The 19,750-nt window shown below is 37.1% G+C and overlaps 1 protein-coding gene across 2 annotated transcripts in view; it reads right to left on the bottom strand.

Moving 5' to 3' along the window:
- The window catches only part of BBS7 (Bardet-Biedl syndrome 7), a 41,903-nt gene extending 22,604 nt beyond the window's left edge, over positions 1-19,299 (bottom strand). For both annotated transcript variants that reach the window (XM_079920358.1, XM_079920359.1), the window contains exons 1-8: positions 19,147-19,299; positions 17,477-17,542; positions 14,713-14,775; positions 13,152-13,327; positions 5,656-5,842; positions 3,176-3,248; positions 2,622-2,738; positions 695-825 (exon numbers count right to left, since the gene is read on the bottom strand). In XM_079920358.1, the coding sequence (XP_079776484.1) occupies positions 695-825; positions 2,622-2,738; positions 3,176-3,248; positions 5,656-5,842; positions 13,152-13,327; positions 14,713-14,775; positions 17,477-17,542; positions 19,147-19,182 (849 nt within the window). In that variant the 5' untranslated portion in view covers positions 19,183-19,299. The remainder of the gene's footprint in view (positions 1-694; positions 826-2,621; positions 2,739-3,175; positions 3,249-5,655; positions 5,843-13,151; positions 13,328-14,712; positions 14,776-17,476; positions 17,543-19,146) is intronic.
- Positions 19,300-19,750: the final 451 nt, after the last annotated feature.

Below are 19,750 nucleotides of genomic sequence, written 5' to 3'. Positions count from 1 at the left end.
ATACTGAGTTGTGGTTTTTTGTTGCTGTCGTTAAACAGCCTCAATACATCATGCATGAGGCAGGATGGGGAAACCCTGGACAGGAGAACACCACTTTATGAAAATGAAAGATTCAGTTTATGCCAGAATGCTTCTCCATGTGACTCTGCACCTTGGGATAAACAAGCTTAATTACACTTAAAATTTGTGAACTAAAAATTACTCTTATCTAGTATTTCTTCTCATACTGTGGATCTTGGGTGGCGAGAAGTGAAATTGCTACTTTTCCCTCTCTGCTTAAGGATATTTTTGATATTGTCTTAACAATACAAAGTTTATTCCTAAAACCTGATTACTTTAAAACAACACAATCTCATTTATGCTACCTAAACATATAAATGTTACTCCTGTAATCTATTATGCATTATAGAAACTAAGGTAATACATATAATAATTTGGATATACAGTATTTAGAAATCAAATAAAAAAGTAATTTATTGTTCAGCTTGAGGGCAATAGTCATTTATTCAAACATAAGAGTAGTCTAGAGAAGATTTTGATAATGCAGAGATATTTTAAGCCAAACACAAGCAGAGATATTTTAAGCCAAACACAAGATTTTAATATATTTCATTTAATAAAACACAAAGTCAGTCATCTCTATAATTGTTTGATGAATAATAAGCATATATAGTCTTTTTAAAAGTGAACTTACCTGATCAAATCGTAGAACAGGTTCATTTGCATTATCAAAACTATACACTTCCACCATTCCATCATCTCTTCCAACAAGTAAATCTTTAACCCCATCACCCACAATGTCAAAGCTGTCAATACACAAAATACCTTTAAAAAAGGTAAATGATAAGTTATCAATAAAATTGATATTATAGTAAAAAATATACCAAGTATGAATGAAAAAAAAATATATCAAATCAGAGTAGGAAAAAAAAACTAGGGTAAATTAAAACAACTATAGGGCTTCCCTGGTGGCGCGGTGGTTAAGAATCCGCCTGCTGAAGCAGGGGACACGGGTCTGAGCCCTGGGCCAGGAAGATCCCACGTGCCGCGGAGCAACTAAGCCCAGGCGCCACAACTACTGAGTCTCTGCTCTAGAGCTCGCAAGCCACAACTACTGAGCCCATGTGCCACAACTACTGAAGCCCGCGCGCCTAGAGCCCGCGCTCTACAACAAGAGAAGCCACAACGAGAAGCCCACGCACCGCAACAAAGAGTAGCCTCCGCTCGCCGCAACTAGAGAAAGCCTGAGTGCAGCAACAAAGACCCAACACAGGCAAATATAAAAAAACAAATAAATAAATAAATAAAAATTTAAAAAAACCAAAACAAAACAACTATAACAATAACTTCCCAATTGAACTCCATGCCTCTAATTTTGACCTGCTTCCCTACAAACCCACTCTCCACGGAGTGTTTTTGTTTTAGTTTGGTAAATTAGATCACATCATACCCTCACTTACAATTTTCCAATGACTCCTCACTACAGTTAGATTAAAATTCAAACCCCTTTACCAAGGCTCATGAGGACCTACATGAGTTGGCCTTATTCTACCTCTGTGACTTCATCTCATGCCATACGAACGTATTTAGCCACACTGGTCTTCCTTCTTCTCCTCAAATGAATCGAGTTTACCTCTGCCTCAAGTCCTCTGCCTTTATTTTTTCCTCTTCCTGGACATTCTTTTCCCCTAAATCTTATACATTGTTAACACGTTTTCTTGTCAATCAGATCTCATGCTGTACTTATAAATAGCCATCCAAACCTACCAAGTCAGATATAAATTCCCCTTAGAAAGGTGTAAATTCCTTAGAAAAAAGGAATATTCCCTGACCCAACTGCACTTCTTTGCCTCATACCAAGTACTCCCAAATTCCAATTAATTCCCTACAGCAAAAAACGAAAAATGGATTTGAGCATAGGTTAATGTTATAGATAGACATTAGTGCATAAAAGCCTATCCACCTCAATTTACTATTAGCATATCTTACTTTAAAAATTATGGCAAAAGTATGATAGACCTGCTAAATAAACAAAGAGTAAATAAACCTGAGGCGGCTCTGTAAATTGCTAAGTCTGCTATACATTATGAATAAATAAAACAGAATGAACTATATAATGTAGGTTGACCTATTTATCTATCTATCTATCGAACCCACACCCTTGGAAGTGAAAGCACAGAGTCCTAACCATTGAATCACCAGGAAATTCCCAGTATATTTTATTTAAAAATCACTGAAATTCAGAATCTGAATTACATCAAAAACATACCTCCCGACTTCCCTGGTGGTGCAGTGGTTAAGAATCCGCCTGCCAATGCAGGGGATACGGGTTTGAGCCCTGGTCCAGGAAGATGCCACATGCCACAGAGCAACTAAGCCAATGTGTCACAACTACTAAGCCTGCGCTCTAGAGCCCATGAACCACTACTACTGAGCCCACGTGCCACAACTACTGAAGCGCGTGCACCTAGAGACCGTGCTCCGCAACAAGAGAAGCCACCACAATGAGAAGCCCGCACACCGCAACAAAGAATAGCCCCCGCTCGCCACAACTAGAGAAAGCCCACGCGCAGCAATGAAGACCCAACGCAGCCATAAATAAATAAATAAATAAATAATACCTCCCCTCTTTTTCTCATTTCGAATTTCCCATTTGTGTATTGCTTTGGATGTAGTGATCTGAATAAGCCCAAGTTTTCCATCTGACGTTCCAAACAAAAGGTCTTCTCCAGAGTCACCTAGTTATATTTAAAGTCAACATATTATATTTACCCCACAACTCATACTGTTTCTTTAAAATTGAAATATTTTCAAATGTATTGTCTTTCATGTAAAAATCTCATTTAAAATATTAAATGAGAAGACAGATTTTAATTAATTTACTTAATTTAGAAGGATGGTTATACATTCACAGAATGTATAACCATAAGAGATAAGACCTTTCCTCATCAACTAATTTTAAGATGAGGAAACTAAAAAATTAAAGTTCAATAACACATTACTGTTAGCAACTGGCAAGTTAGAAGACAATTGTCTCTATTCCAGTTCATGTTCTTCCTACAATTTCCCATTTTCACTTAATATATAGTTAAATGATTAAAAACCCTGAAATATCTAAACTTAAATAACGTAACTCACTCCCTTATTTGATTGTCAAAAATAAAGCCCTGATTACCGCCATTTCCATTGTGTAGGGCTAAAACAGTAGGTGGGCCAGGAACTTCAATTTCATACATCACATCAGATCCCTGAAGGAGAACAAGTATTTTAAAACTAAAACAGAAGACAAATTTAAAATAATATAGGTATTCATAAATAATATCAATATTCATATAAAGAACCCTGGAATAAAACTACTGAAAAAAACTAGATTGTGAATATTAACTTCTATTTGTTGGCAATTCTGCACATGTCGACTCATTTTATAATAAAAATATACATATATAAAATATAAAGAGTGAGGAAATAAATATTTCAAATATTCTCCACTTTGTATACTTTTCACTTTAGGTACTTTGTTTGCCTGAAAACTTGACACTGGTAAATTTCCCTATCAAAACTTTCCATGAACAAGTTGTTTCTTCTGTCCTCTCTAACTCAAGGGCTTTAACTTAGAGCACATTCAAACAGACTCAGAAAACTCTGGCCTTGCCGTTGGGTATTTCGGAAACCCACTCTAGTAAGAGGCAGAATGACCTGCTTTTTAGATAAGAAAACAGTTAAATCCTTTTATTTGTCTTTTTTTCAATTTTGTCACTTATAATGCATAGTATTTGCATAGTATTTGTGAATAGTATTTGTGAGGCTGTTAAAGAATGAGGTAGAAGTATTAAATTCACATAGAAAAAATATGATAAATCACTCAATGAAAAAACATTGGCAAAATTACAGTAAATCTGGTATACCATTATTGTTTAAAATTTTTAAATATATATAGAATATATAAGAGCCATATGCTTTATATTTTATTTAGAAAAACATTAAAAATTCACAGATATCTACATGTAACTATATAAACACAAAAGAATACACACAAAACTGTTTTTTTTAAAAAGGCTACCTTTGAGGTAACGGATTGCCTACAAAGGCAGACAGAGAGTAGGGGAAAAGTGTGCAGGGCAGAGGAAAGACTTCAACTTTTTACTTTGCACAAATACTTAGTGATTTTTTTTTTTTACAATTAGCATATGGATCTCTTGTTAAACAAAGCAGAATCCTAGAATTCAGCCAGATCAATTTCTAAATGGGTATGAGCCAACTCGTTAAAAGCCTTATTCAAACAACTCATATTTGAGCAAAGGCTAGGGGAGAAATTAATCGTTCACCCCCCTAGAGTGAACCTTGAACATTACTTTAATTCCCCATAGAGGAAAAAAAAAAAAGAACTTCATAGAACCACTTGATTTCTTCTATAAAAGGGATGGTGCCGAGACAAGCCATCTAACTATGAAATTCCAAAGAGTGAGATAGCCTTTGGTGGCACAGAATAAACAGCTAGACTTTTTGTTCAATTGCACTATCATCCTAAATTTTGATCCAATTAATCCACTTGTTATACGTTATTTACATCTAAACTTTGTTTTATGGGTGTGTGTGTGTGTGTGTGTGTGTGTGTGTGTGTGTGTGTGTGAGAGAGAGAGAGAGAGAGAGAGAGAGAGAAAGAGAGAGAGGGTATGTCTATTTTATTGAAAGTCACTTTCGGAAGTTCCTGCTGGTCCAATGGTTAGGACTCAGTGCTTTCACTGCTAAGGGTCTGGGTTCAATCCCTGGTCTGGGAACTAAGATCCCGCAAGCCGTGTGGTGCGGCCAAAAAAAAAAAAAAAGTCACTTTCAAGAAGACAGTTGTAATTAGTACTACTAATAAGAATGGCCTTAAGTAGTTGTTTTAGCCAATCATGGTTTTTAATAGAAATATAAAGATAGTAGATGCTTTTTCAAATATTTACTGAGTGCTTATTCTGTTCAACATACTGTCATAAATGCTGGGTAAATTCAAATGATACAACCTTGATCTCAACTCTCTCCTGTTAAAGCCTAACACCCTCTCCCCAACCCAATTTCCTCCTTTAATTTGATTTTTCGGGAGAGGGGAGAGCGATAGAAGAAATAAAAAAAAAAAGGGGGGGCTTCCCTGGTGGTGCAGTGGTTGAGAGTCCGCCTGCCGATGCAGGGGACACGGGTTCATGCCCCGGTCTGGGAAGATCCCACGTGCCACAGAGCAGCTAGGCCCGTGAGCCATGGCCGCTGAGCCTGTGCGTCCGGAGCCTGTGCTCCACAACGGGAGAGGCCACAACAGTGAGAGGTGAGAGGCCCGCGTACCGCGAAAAAAAAAAAAAAGGAAAAGCTAGGAAGGGTTCCCTATAGCAAAGGCATTAGATTCTTATTGTACTAACTCACATATTATGTGTGGGGGGAAAAGTGTCCTTTCTTCCATATATGCCTCTCTAAAAACTTGTCAAAGATTTCTACACATTTGCCTCAAGGAAAAAAAATAAAAGTTTGTTAATTAAAATATTAAAAAAATTTTTCAAGATATAATTTTAAGATATTTAAAGTGGTAGTAGTCACTAAAGTAATTTATCTCAAGTATACACTGTTCAGCAATATTTTTTTACCTAAATTATGAAAAACTATAAAAATGCAAATAACAGCAACCTGTAAAACTCTGAGTACTCTGTCCTGGCAGGCCAACACCGGTACCTCACGAAGTACTCTTTCCACTGGAAGGCAGATGACGTCATTGATTTTGTCTCCAGAAAGGTAATAATGTTGGTCTTTGCAGTCACAATAATGGTTATAGATATAACTTGCACTGAGAAAAAGGTCTGAGCCAGATATGTGCCTGAGAATATTAAAAGTAATTTAAGATATCAATTTAAGATTCAGGAAGCTCCTGAATTATTTTCAGAGATGAAAATAAAAGTTTATTTATATACAGTTTACTATCATTTTATCACAGACTCAGAGGACACTTTTGGTTTGTTTTCGTTCCCCCCACTTAATTTCTAGCCTTTTGGTAAAGCATTGATTTTGAAAGCTGAAAATGAGGTCCTACAGGCCTCAGGCGTCTCAAAAATTGAGCTCAGAAAAACTGAAAACAAAGACAAGATAATGGTAATATTCATTGTCTATATCTGAAAACAATTACTATATCAAAAAGTAACTTTTTTGAATGTGTAATATGTGCCAAGCACTGTCCTAAGTGACACATGTATTAGCTCAATCCTCATAACTTTATAAACTAGGGACCATTATTATCCCTTTTTAAGGAGAATAATAAAATGTTAAGTAACTTGCATAAAGGCACGGAACTAGTAGACAGTAGACTGGATTGCAACTCAGTTTTTAACTCTACAGTTAGCTTTCTTACTACCACATTGAATAGAATAAGGCTATTTGAACTGAATCTACTTGAAACTAAATAACAAACAGTGGAAAAAATGACTTCACTAGAATTTTAACTTGAAAAAAGAAATAATAACTTCATCTCAAATTATATTTAACAAAATTTAGATAAATAATCTCAACTATGTTATAATTCTTATAATGAATCAAGTTTCCACTGGGGAGCTAAAATTTTTGACAAAAATTATATACTAGTATATTATCTTCACTTCTAGATAGCTATCACCATGTGATCATAAAGAGGGTATTTATTTGATGGTTTCACCTATTTTTCCACTTCTCCTCTAAGGTCTATTTAAAAAATTTTTGATACTAAAATTATTCCTTATCCTATAATGATCCTCATTGATTTTCTCTTCTTCAATTATTGTTCAAATGGCTTCACTTTGTGGCTCTGCATATGATTTCAGAAGTTCTCTTAATAGAGGGCAGACAGCAGAAGCAAGAAGAACTACAATTCCACACCCTGTGGAAGGAAAACCTCATATATAGAAAGATAGACAAAATGAAAAGGCAGAGGACTTTGTACCAGATGAAGGAACAAGAAAAACCCCAGAAAAACAACTAAATGGAGTGGAGATAGGCAACCTTCCAGAAAACAAATTCAGAATAATGATAGTGAAGATGATCCAGGACCTCAGAAAAAGAATGGAGGCAAAGATCGAGAAGATGTAAGAAATGTTTAACAAAAACCTCGAAGGATTAAAGAACAAACAAACAGAGATGAACAATACAATAACTGAAATGAAAAATACACTAGAAGGAATCAATAGCAGAATAACTGAGGCAGAAGAACACATAAGTAACCTGGAAGACAGAATGGTGGAATTCACTGCAGCGAAACAGAATAAAGAAAAAAGAATGAAAAGAAATGAAGAGAGCCTAAGAGACCTCTGGGACAACATTAGACGTAACAACATTCGCATTATAGGGGTTCCAGAGGAGAAGAGAGAGAGAGAAAGGACCAGAGAAAATATTTGAAAAGATTATAGTTGAAAACTTCCCTAACATGGGAAAGGAAATAGCCACCCAATTCCAGGAAGCGCAGAGAGTCCCAGGCAGGATAAACCCAAGGAGAAACATGCTGAGACACATAGTAATCAAATTGGCAAAAACTAAAGACAAAGAAAAATTATTGAAAGCAACAAGGGAAAAATGACAAATAACATACAAGGGAACTCCCATAAGGTTAACAGCTGATTTCTCAGCAGAAGCTCTACAGGCCAGAATGGAGTGGCACAATATATTTAAAGTGATGAAAGGGAAGAACCTACAACCCAGATTACTCTACTTGGCAAGGATCTCATTCAGATTCGATGGAGAAATCAAAAGCTTTACAGACAAGCAAAAACTAAGAGAATTCAGAACCACCAAATCAGCTCTACAACAAATGCTAAAAGAACGTCTCTAAGTGGGAAACACATGAGAAGAAAAGGACCTACAAAAACAAACCCATGACAATTAAGAAAATGGTATTAGGAACATACATATCGATAATTACCTTAAACGTGAGTGGATTAAATGCTCCAACCAAAAGACACAGGCTTGCTGAATGGAGACAAAAACAAGACCCATATATGCTGCCTACAAGAGACCCACTTCAGACCTAGGAACACATACAGACAATGTGAGTAGATGGAAAAAGATATTGCATGCAAATGGAAATCAAAAGAAAGCTGGAGTAGCAATTTTCATATCAGATAAAATAGACTTTAAAATAAAGAATGTTACAAGAGAAAAGGAAGGACACTACATAATGATCAAGGGATCAATCCAAAAGATATAACAATTATAAATATATATGCACCCAACATAGGAGCATCTCAATAGATAAGGCAACTGCTAACATCTATAAGAGAGAAAACCGACAGTAACACAATTATAGTGGGGGACTTTAACACCTCACTTACACCAATGGACAGATCATCCAGACAGAAAATTAATAAGGAAATACAAGCTTTAACTGACACAACAGACTAGATATATTTAATTGATTTTTAAAGGACATTCTATCCAAAAACAGCAGATTACACTTTCTTCTCAAGTGCACACAGAACATTCTCCAGGATAGATCACATCGTGGGTCACAAATCAAGCCTCGGTGAAATTAAGAAAATTGAAATCATAACAAGCATCTTTTCCAACCACAATGCTATGAGACTAGAAGTCAATTACAGGGAAAAAAATGTAAAAAACACAAACACATGGAGGCTAAACAATACACTATTTAATAACCAAGAGATCACTGAAGAAATCAAAGAAAAAATCAAAAAATACCTAGAGACAAATGACAATGAAACACGACAATTCAAAACCTATGGGATGCAGCAAAAGCTGTTCTAAGAGGGAAGTTTATAGCTATACAAGCCTACCTCGAGAAACAAGAAAAATCTCAAATAAACAATCTAACCTTACATCTAAAGGAACTAGAGAAAGAAGAACAAAAAAAACCCAAAGTTAGTGGAAGGAAAGAAATCATAAAGATCAGAGCAGAAATAAATGAAATAGAAACAAAAAAAACAATAGCAAAGATCAAGAAAACTAAAACCTGGTTCTTTGAGAAGATAAACAAAACTGATAAACCTTTACCCAGACTCATCAAGATAAAGAGGGAGAGGACTCAAATCAATAAAATTAGAAATGAAAAAGGAGAAGTTACAATGGACACCACAGAAATACAAAGCATCATAAGAGACTACTACAAGCAACTATATGCCAATAAAATGGAAAATCTGGAAGAAATGGACAAATCCTTAGAAAGGTATAACTTTCCAAGACTGAACCAGGAAGAAATAGAAAATATGAACAGAACAATCACAAGTAATGAAATTGAAACTGTGATTAAAAATATTCCAACAAACAAAAGTCCACGACCAGATGTCTTCAGAGGTGAATTCTATCAAACATTTAGAGAAGAGCTAACACCCATCCTTCTCAAACTCTTCCAAAAAATTGCAGAGGAAGGAACACTCTCAAATTTATTCTATGAGGCCACCATCACCCTGATACCAAAACCAGACAAAGATACTAAAAAAAAGAAAATTACAGACCAATATCACTGATGAATACAGTACAAAAATCGTCAACAAAATACTATCAAACAGAATCCAACAACACATTAAAAGGATCATACACCATGATCAAGTGGAATTTATCCCAGGGATGCAGGGATTCTTCAATATATGCAAAGCAATCAATGTGATACACATTAACAAACTGAAGAAGAAAAACCATATGATCGTCTCAATAGATGCAGAAAAAGCTTTTGACAAAATTCAACACAGATTTATGATAAAAACTCTCCAGAAAGTGGACAAAGAAGGAACCTACTTCAACATAATAAAGGCCATATATAACAAACCCACAGCCAACATCATTCTCAATGGTGAAAAACTGAAAGCATTTCCTCTAAGATCAGGAACAAGACAAGGATGTCCACTCTTGCCACTATTATTCAACACAGTTTTGGCAGTCGTAGTCACGGCAATCAGAGAAGAAAAAGAAATAAAGGGAATACAAATAGGAAAAGAAGTAAAACTGTCACTGTTTGCAGATGACATGATACTATACATAGAGAATCCTAAAGATGCCACCAGAAAACCACTAGAGCTAATCAATGAATTTGGTAAAGTTGCAGGATACAAAATTGATGCACACAAATCTCTTGCATTCCTATACACTAACAATGAAAGATCAGAAAGAAAAATTAAGGAAACAATCCCATTCACCACTGCAACAAAAAGAATAAAATACCTAGGAATAAAGCTACCTAAGGAGGTAAAAGACCTGTATGCAGAAAAGTATAAGACACTGATGAAAGAAATTAAAGATGCTACAAACAAATGGAGAGATATACCATGTTCATGGATTGGAAGAATCAGTATTGTGAAAATGACTATACTAACCAAAGCAATCTACACATTCAATGCAATCACTATCAAATTACCAATGGCATTTTTTACAGAAATAGAACAAAAAATCTTAAAATTTGTATGGAGACACAAAAGACCCCGAATAGCCAAAGCAGTTCTGAGGGGAAAAAAATGGAGCTGGAGGAACCAGACTCCCTGACTTCAGACTATACTACAAAGCTACAGTAATCAAGACAATGTGGTACTGGCACAGAAACAGAAATATAGATCAATGGAACAGGATAGAAAGCCCAGAGATAAACCCACACACCTATGGTCAACTAATCTATGACAAAGGAGGCAAGGATATACAATGGAGAAAAGACAGTCTCTTCAATAAGTGGTGCTGGGAAAAGTGGACAGCTACATGTAAAAGAATGAAATTAGAACACTCCCTAACACCATACACAAAAATAAACACAAAATGGATTAGAGACCTAAATGTAAGACCGGATGCTATAAAACTCTTAGAGGAAAACATAAGAAGAACACTCTTTGACATAAATCCCAGCAAGATCTTTTTTGATCCACCTCCTAGAGTAATGGAAATAAAAATGAAAACAAACAAATGGGACCTAATGAAACTTAAAATCTTTTGCAAAGCAAAGGAAACTACAAACAAGACAAAAAGACAACCCTCAGAATGGGATAATATATTTGCAAATGAATCAACAGACAAAGGATTAATCTCTAAAATATATAAACAGCTCATGCAGCTCAATATTAAAAGAACAAACAACCCAATCCAAAAATGGGCAGAAGACCTAAATAGACATTTCTCCAAAGAAGACATACAGATTGCCAAAAAACACATGAAATGATGCTCCACATCACTAATTATGAGAGAAATGCAAATCAAAACTACAATGAGGTATCACCTCACACCAGTTAGAATGGGCATTATCAGAAAATCTACAAACAACAAATGCTGGAGAGGGTGCGGAGAAAAGGGAACCCTATTGCACTGTTGGTGGGAATGTAAATTGATACAGCCACTACGAAGCACAGTATGAAGGTTCCTTAAAAAACTAAAAATAGAATTACCATATGACCCAGCAATCGCACTACTGGGCATATACCCAGAGAAAACCATAATTCAAAGAGACGCATGCACCCCAATGTTCAATGCAGCACTATTTACAATAGCCAGGTCATGGAAGCAACCTAAATGCCCATCAGCAGATGAATGGATAAAGAAGATGTGGTACATATGTACAATGGAATATTACTCAGCCATAAAAAGGAACGAAATTGGGTCATTTGTAGAGACGTGGATGAACTAGAGACTGTCATACAGAGCGTAGTAAGTCAGAAAGAGAAAAACAAATATCGTATATTAACGCATATATGTGGAACCTAAAAAAATGGTACAGATGAACAGGTTTTCAGGGCAGAAATAGAGACACAGATGTAGAGAACAAACGTTATGGACACCAAGGGGGAAAAGTGGCGGGGGGCTGGTGGTGGTGGGATGAATTGGGAGATTGGGATTGACATATATACACTAATATGTATAAAATCGATAAATAAGAACGTGCTGTTTAAAATAAATAAATAAAAAGTTCTCTTAATGTAATTTTTATCAACTTAATGAAATTCTAAATCTCTTACAAGATTTGAAATTTCATTTTCAAATCCATCTGCATTATAAGCAGGGAAGGATTAATGAGTGGTAATTAATTTTATAAGTGGTCAATTTTCTTACTGAATATTGTCAAGTTATAATCTTGTTTTCCCACGCAACCTTATCAATGTGGTGATTCAGATAATAAATTTTCAAAAACTGAGTAAAGAACTTTTCCATCCTACCTCTGCCACTCCAGTAAAAACATTTAAGAAACTAGCTAAAGAGACTATTGGCTGGGAAACTCCTTTCTGAATGTGGAGGTATGCTAATAATTAGCTACTTTGGTTTTAGTATTTCACAGTTATCACTGGCCATGTCTATCTAGAAAAGCGTTTCTAGAAATGAATGATATTCTTATTAAGCCACTGAAATTACTTCTACTTGCCATTGTTTAATTCTTATCTAATCTCATCAAACCTAAGTTTTACAGCCCAGACATCAGGACACATGCTGTGCATTATACAGAATTACACAGTACAGCTATACATTAACAGAACTCTGGATCAGTAGTTTCCAAACCAAGGTCTGACTGCTTATATAACATGGCTGCATAGGATTCAAATGAAAAACTGTTCTTTTCACCCACTCCTAATAATTCTGATTCTGCAGGTATGAGGTAGGACAAGGAATCTATAGTTTAAGTCTTCCAAGGGATTCTCCTAAGTAGCAGGTTTAAAGGACAGTGGATAGATAAACTTTAAAGCCTCTTCCAGTTCTCCACGATTCAAAAACTAAAATTTTAATTGCAAAATTTCACATAGCAGGAAGCCATTAAGGAAGCTATTTTTCACTTAGAGTCTTACCTGACTCACCTCAAATTATACCTTTTTGGTAGTCATTAACTTTGATGGCCAGGCTTTTAACAAAATGATGCTACCTCAAAATCAGAACTACCAGAGACAGCAAAGCAACAGGAACCTAAATATCTGGAGATTTCCTTTCACTTCTTTTATACTTTGATCATGAATCATAACAGAACTAACTAGTCAAAAATGAAGCTATAAATACTATAAATGTCTTAAAAAGATAAGATTTCAACACCCAATTGATTTTGTATTGACTCCAGGTCAAATTTAATTTCCGACTAATAAAGTATCTTTAATTATTTCCCAGATAACCTACTAAGATGTGATACTTAATCTGATGTTTGTCACCTATCCAAAATATTGTAAATGGATATGTAAAAATAAAAAAGAGAATAAACATACATAGCTTTAATGCTTTCAGTGAGGTTTGTTTCAAAAGAGAGAAACTGTTTTCCTCTCTTTGTGAAGCCTCTAATTTCAGATCCTGCAGCAATAAAAATTTTCTCCTGGGGCGTGTTAAGAACCCCTCCTAGTTCCAATCTGGCAATCTTCTGCCCAGGTAAAGTCTTGAAGACTGTCTGCAAAAATCATTGAGGAAAAAATTAAGTACACAAATTTATTCTAAGTATTTTCTTTTACCATAAAAAATGCTGTGATTTTAAACTTACAATATATTATAGTTCTAAATAGGAACACCTTTAGATACAAATGTATCCAGTGGCCTTCTGGGTTTTTTGCTAAATATCTTCAAACTTTGCAACGTTTATTCCCATACACATTGCATTTCAGTGACATTATTAAAATCTAAACTCTTGCAACTCACAGTAGGGTTCGCTAAGCAGCAGCACTAGCATCACTTACCTTATTAGAAATGCAGACTCTCAGGCTCAACCCGAGATCTACTGAATGAGAATCTGCATTTTACCAAGATTCCTCAGCTGGTTCCAGTGCACATGTTTCTATACCTTAATCATCTTTTTAAAACTAATCTCTCCTGGTTCCCTTACAATTTTATAAATTTTAGTAGTATAAATTAAGGACTGTAGAATTTACTGAAAACCTGAGCATATAACTTCATATCTCTCTATTTAATTGGAAATATTTGCATCCTTAGTTTATTCCTCGTTATTTTCTATATTATTATTGGCATCAGTTTCTTCCCTTCACCGCCAATGACTTATACACAGAGAATAAAATATCTGGAAGGATATATGAACAATGGAAACACTGAGTTTCTGATAGTTTTTACCCTCTTCATCTTTTTGCAAATTTCATAGAATGTAGAATGAATATAAGAGTTCACATCTCAGACCCATCACTTGTAAACTATGATCTGGGAATAGGATGACATAAAACTCACTTCCTTGGTTAGGCTATATTAAGTGGCAAAGGTGATGTGACGGTCACGTCCATGTTACCCTGTTATATAAGACTCCATCTTAGCAGACTGGACAGATTTCCCTGTTGGCCTGAAGAAGCAGTTCACCATGTTGTGCGAGGGCCTGGGAGAAGAGCGCATGGCAAGGAATTGTGGTGGGCCTCAGGACGCTGAAAGCAGGCCCTGGCTTACGGACAGCAATAAAGTGGGGACCTCAGTCCAACAACAGTAAAGAACTGAATTCTTCCAACAACTACCTGGGCTTGGAACAGGACCCTGAGCTCCAGAAAGAAATAGAGCCTGGCTGCACATGTGTTGCAGCCACGTGAGGTCTCGAGCTTGGACTCCTGCCCAGTGAGATAATAAATGTGTTTTGTTTTAAGCCCCTAAATTTGAGGTAACTTATTACACAGCATAAAAAACTAATATATCACCCTAGGCTGTCAAAGATGTTTTACAAATGGCTAGCAAATGACTCTCATGCTGCCTGTAATCTCATACTTCATATGACTACTTCCCTCAACCTATTTTTCATTATGCTTTAGAAAAAATTTTAATGTAGGAGTATTCAAAAGGTACACATACCACTGCTTCTCCCTTCTTCATGCCAAAGCACATAACTACTCCATCATGATCTCCAACAACCACCTGTAACAGATTGAAGAGAATATAAAATTACTGTTATTATGCCCTACTAACTTATATGGGGAAAACAAGATTCTCAATATATAAATTATGATTTTAAAAGTAGAGACCAGAAAATCTAGTAAAGACATCCCCACAAAAAATATCCACCAAAGAATTGTAAGAAAGGGCCAAAGAGAAGGCTATGAAGCGTTGTTATGGAAGTAGCTGGCTTTCTGTTCTGTTCCTACAAGGTAAACAGAACAAGAAAATAGAGACAGAAATGACAAGGAGGCAATTTTCTTTCCTTTAACTGGAGCATAAGAACATTTTAAGATTAACTTTTAAAACATTATCAGGCACTTCCCTGGTGGCGCAGTGGTTAAGAGTCAGCCTGCGAATGCAGGGGACATGGGTTCGAGCCCTGGTCCGGGAAGATCCCACATGCCACGGAGCAGCTAAGCCCGTGCGCCACAACTACTGAGCATGAGCTCTAGAGCCCGCAAGCCACAACTACTGAGCCTGAGTGTCACAACTACTGAAGCTTGCGCACCTAGAGCCCATGCTCCGCAACAAGAGAAGCCACCGCAATGAGAAGCCCGCACACCGCTGCGAAGAGTAGCCTCTGCTCACCGCAACTAGAGAAAGCCCACACGCAGCAACAAAGACCCAATGTAGCCAAAAATAAATAAATAAATTCATATATTAAAAAAAATTTATCAAAATGAGGTTGTGACAGACCTATCTAATATTTTTTAAACTTTTTATTTTTATTGACGTATAGCTGATTTACCTAATTAAATTTAAAAGCTTTCAGGGCTTCCCTGGTGGCGCAGTGGTTGAGAGTCCGCCTGCCGATGCAGGGGACGCGGGTTTGTGCCCCAGTCCGGGAGGGTCCCACATGCCGCGGAGTGGCTGGGCCCGTGAGCCATGGACGCTGAGCCTGCGCGTCCGGAGCCTGTGCTCCGCAGCGGGAGAGGCCCGCGTATCGCAAAAAAAAAAAAAAAAAAAGAAAAAAAAAATTCAAAAGCTTTTGCAAAGCAATGGAAACCATCAAAAAAACGAAAAGACAACCTATCGAATGGGAGAAAATATTTGCAAATAATAAGACCAATAAGGGGTTAATATCCAAAATATGTAAGCAGCTCATACAACTTAACATAAAAAAAAACAAACAACCTGATTAAAAAATGGGCAGAAGTCCTGAACAGACATTTTTCCAAAGAGGAAATGCAGACGGCCAACAAGCACATGAAAAGATGCTCAACACCGCTAATCATCAGGGAAATGCAAATCAAAACCACAATGAGATATCACCTCACACCAGTCAGAATGGCTATCATCAAAAAGAACACAAATAACAAATGTTGGCAAGGATGTGCAGAAAAGGGAAACCCTCGTACACTGTTGGTGGGAATGAAAATTGGTGCAGCCACAGTGGAGAACAGTACGGAGGTTCCTCAAACAACTAAAAATAGAACTACCATATGACCCAGCAATGCCACTCCTGGGTATATATCCAAAAAATCCCAAAAACATGAATTCGAAAAGGTACATGCACCCTAATGTTCACAGCAGCATTATTTACAATTGCCAAGATATGGAAGGAACCTAAGTGTCCATCAACAGGTGATGGATAAAGAATACTACTCAGCCATAAAAAAGAATGAAATTTTGCCTTTTGCAACAACATGGATGGACTTGGAGGGCATTATGCTAAGTGAAATAAGTCAGACAGAGAATGACAAACTGTATGATAACATTTGTATGCAGACTCTAAAAAATACAACAAACTAGTGAATATTTTTAAAAAAGTAGCAGACTCACAGATATAGAAAACAAACTACCAGTGGTTACCAGTGGGGAGAGGGAAGGAGGGGCAACACAGGAGTAGGGGATTAAGAGATACAAACTACTATGTATAAAATAAGCTAAAAGGATATATAGTATAACACAGGGAATATAGCCAATATTTTATAATAACTAAATGGAATATAACCTTGAAAATTATGAATCACTATATTGTACACCTGTAACTTATATAATATTGTACACCAACTATATTTCAATAAAAAATAAATAAAATGATCTTTTTAAAAAGTGTAAAAGAGTCCTGAGACCAAAAAGTTTGAGAAGTGTTGCTCTAGTTGAGTGAATACAATAAATGACAACCAAAAATCTGTTGATTTATCCTGATAAAATGTTAATATATAGGAATATTATATTTATTTTGCAGCTATTAAAATATCCTACTAGTCTACCAAGAAATTATAATTGTCTTATGGAAATCACAGGATTAATATTTCTATAAAAATAATCAATATTGTTAGTTAAATGTAAAGATTAACATCAATATATTTAATTACTCTTAAAATTATGATAAAGTTTTTAAAAAGCATTTTCTCTACAGTCTATTGTGTTTTTTATTTCTTTTTTCATATACACAATCTGGTACACACAGGGTAAATTATTACCAGAAAAATGGAATATGGTTTTCAACTAGTTTGCTTATACTATTTACTAATTGTACATAATAATTATAATGTCCAAGAAACTTACTGTCTATAAATGTCCCTTGGTATTCTAATCTCTGTTCAAATGAAAAGAAATTCATTTCCATTTTAGCCTTGGAATTAAAAAAAAAACTTATCAATAATGAAGGAAATGTAAACCTCTCCTCTGTCAGAGCTAAAGAGATATGGAGAAATCAGTATCTCTACGTTACCTTTTGTGTGGCTCTATATCTTGAAGCAGGAAGTAGCTTCATAGTCTTCTGAGAGGTCACTCCCACCTAAGGAAACACATCAGCTGCCTGGTGAGTGATTTCTGATACACTAATTTGAAGTTATTAAATCAGAGATTAAAAGGACCCGCAGATTCTAATCATAGTAAGCCTCAGTTTTTTTATTGCAATTAATTAGTGATATGAAATAATTATTATCAGCAATGAACTTATTTTCTAATGAAATATACTACAAAAGTCAGAATACAGGAAACAATCAAAAATAGTAAAATTTATGCTATAAAGTCAAGTCAAAAATAATAACGTGGCATTACTGGCAAGATACTTCACACCAAAAAAATATTTCTATAAGCCTTCTTTTACAACTTCATACAGTTGTTAAAGTGTGTTTGTAATTTAAAATCTTTGGTGATAGATTATTATTGAAAATGCAACATAAAAGATTTTAGCTAAAATACCACCATGCTGATGAAGATTATTTTACAAAAGTTACAGAAGTTGGAAACAGCATGGTTTGCTCAGCAGGGCACTGTCACTAGTGGTGCACGGTTAGGGGAGGAGAATGGGACCAAAGAGAGAGAAACTGGTGGAAACAACAGACAATGCAAGAATTTACATATAGTATAGGTCTATCCTTTAATTCTGTATTCTAGGGGGTAGTATTAAAGTTTAATCTGTTTAGATTCGTATTTTTGAAACATCAATCTAGCAATGATATGAAGGATGTCTTGGAGGGAGGTAAGCTGGAGGCTAGGAGCTATTTCAATTATCCAAGCAAGAGAAGATGAGGACTGAACTAGGGGTAAGAGAGATGGAGGGAGCAAATGGGACAGATTCGTGAGATATTTAGGAGATAAAAGCAGCAAAATGTGGTGACCAGATGGATAGGGAAGATATTAAGGTGGGAAGTACCTAGCATGACTCTCAAGGAAAGTGACAGGACAAACATTTGTACCATTAACCAAAATAGGATTACTGAAAAAGGAGATGGAGAAAGAGAGAAAGTCTAGGGCTGAAATATTGAGAGGCAGGGTGGTGTACCAGAAAGAACACCAGCTCTGGAGTCAGAGGCTTTGTTTCAAATAGGAACTCCATCCTTTCCGCTATCACGTAAATCACCTTCTCTGAGCCCCTTGATCCTCATGTACCTACTTTAGGAATTTTTATGAGGATTAAATATATGTACGTGTGTTAAGATCTGAGAATAAACTAGACGGTCGAAAACGGCTGTCATTGCTTTTATTATGATCTGGCTCGTGGGGTCCGGCTCACAGTAAGAAACAAGTATCTGGCGCTCGGCAGAAGGGACTGGGTACAGATGGAGATCAGGGAGTTAGAAGCTGCAGCCGGGGAGGAGGAGAAGGGCCGCGGGGAGGAATCCGGGAGCGCATCAGGACATTCGGAGCATCTTCAGGACCTGGCAGACGCCAGCACCGCGGAGGCGCGTGCTCCCTCTTTCCAAGTCCCCGTGGACCGTCACCAACAAGCCGGAGTTGCCCGTGAGCAAGGTGTTTGGAGGGTGGCACCCAGATCCGCTCCTGTGCCGCCGCGTCGCCGCCGAGACACCCCAACAGACGCCAGTGGAAGGATCGAATCCCCTCAAGGAGCGCAGCTCACCCCGCGCAGCGACCGCCCCAACCCCTCAGGTTTACCTGTAAATAATCCGCTCGGTTTAAATTCAGATCCATGACGGAGGCACGGACGCGCTGGGCAGCGCCAGGCCAGGCCAGGTAGGATAGAGGCTGCGGGACCCCTGGCCTCCGAAGGGAAAAAGCCTGCTTCCCCACTGAGGGCCAACGCCAGCTACTAAGGGCTCAGTGGGGGATGCAAAGGCGGAGCGTCAGGGCAGCGGCGTCCTGCGTGACGTCCGTACGTTCCTGCGAGAGGGCCCCGGAAGGAAATGAAGCCCCACCCCCCTCCCGACAGACCGCCCACTGACTTAACCCGCTCCAATGAGAGGCGGAGAGGAACGGAGGGCGAGCTCCAGGAGACCTGGGAAGGGTGGTTTCCAGGGAGACCGGAGACGCAGTCTTGGCTATGCCTCCGCCACCGCCCTGAGCCCCAAGTCGTAAGTCTTTTCTGTGTAGAGCCTTGACTTGAAGCCCTGGTAGATTCTGACCTGTTTCACCGCCACTAGAAAGGATCCCTCAAAGAATTAGGTTTCACCGCCATAAGAGTTAGCTTACAGCAGCATAGGAGTTCTCAAACTTTTGGCCCTAGGACCCCTTTACAAAACTCTAATAACTGTTGAGGACC

This window comes from Stenella coeruleoalba (assembly GCF_951394435.1).
Source record: "Stenella coeruleoalba genome assembly, chromosome: 4".
NCBI lineage: Eukaryota > Metazoa > Chordata > Mammalia > Artiodactyla > Delphinidae > Stenella > Stenella coeruleoalba.
The sequence above is the reverse complement of the archived record's forward strand: the minus strand, read 5'-3'. Positions and strand labels throughout refer to the sequence as shown.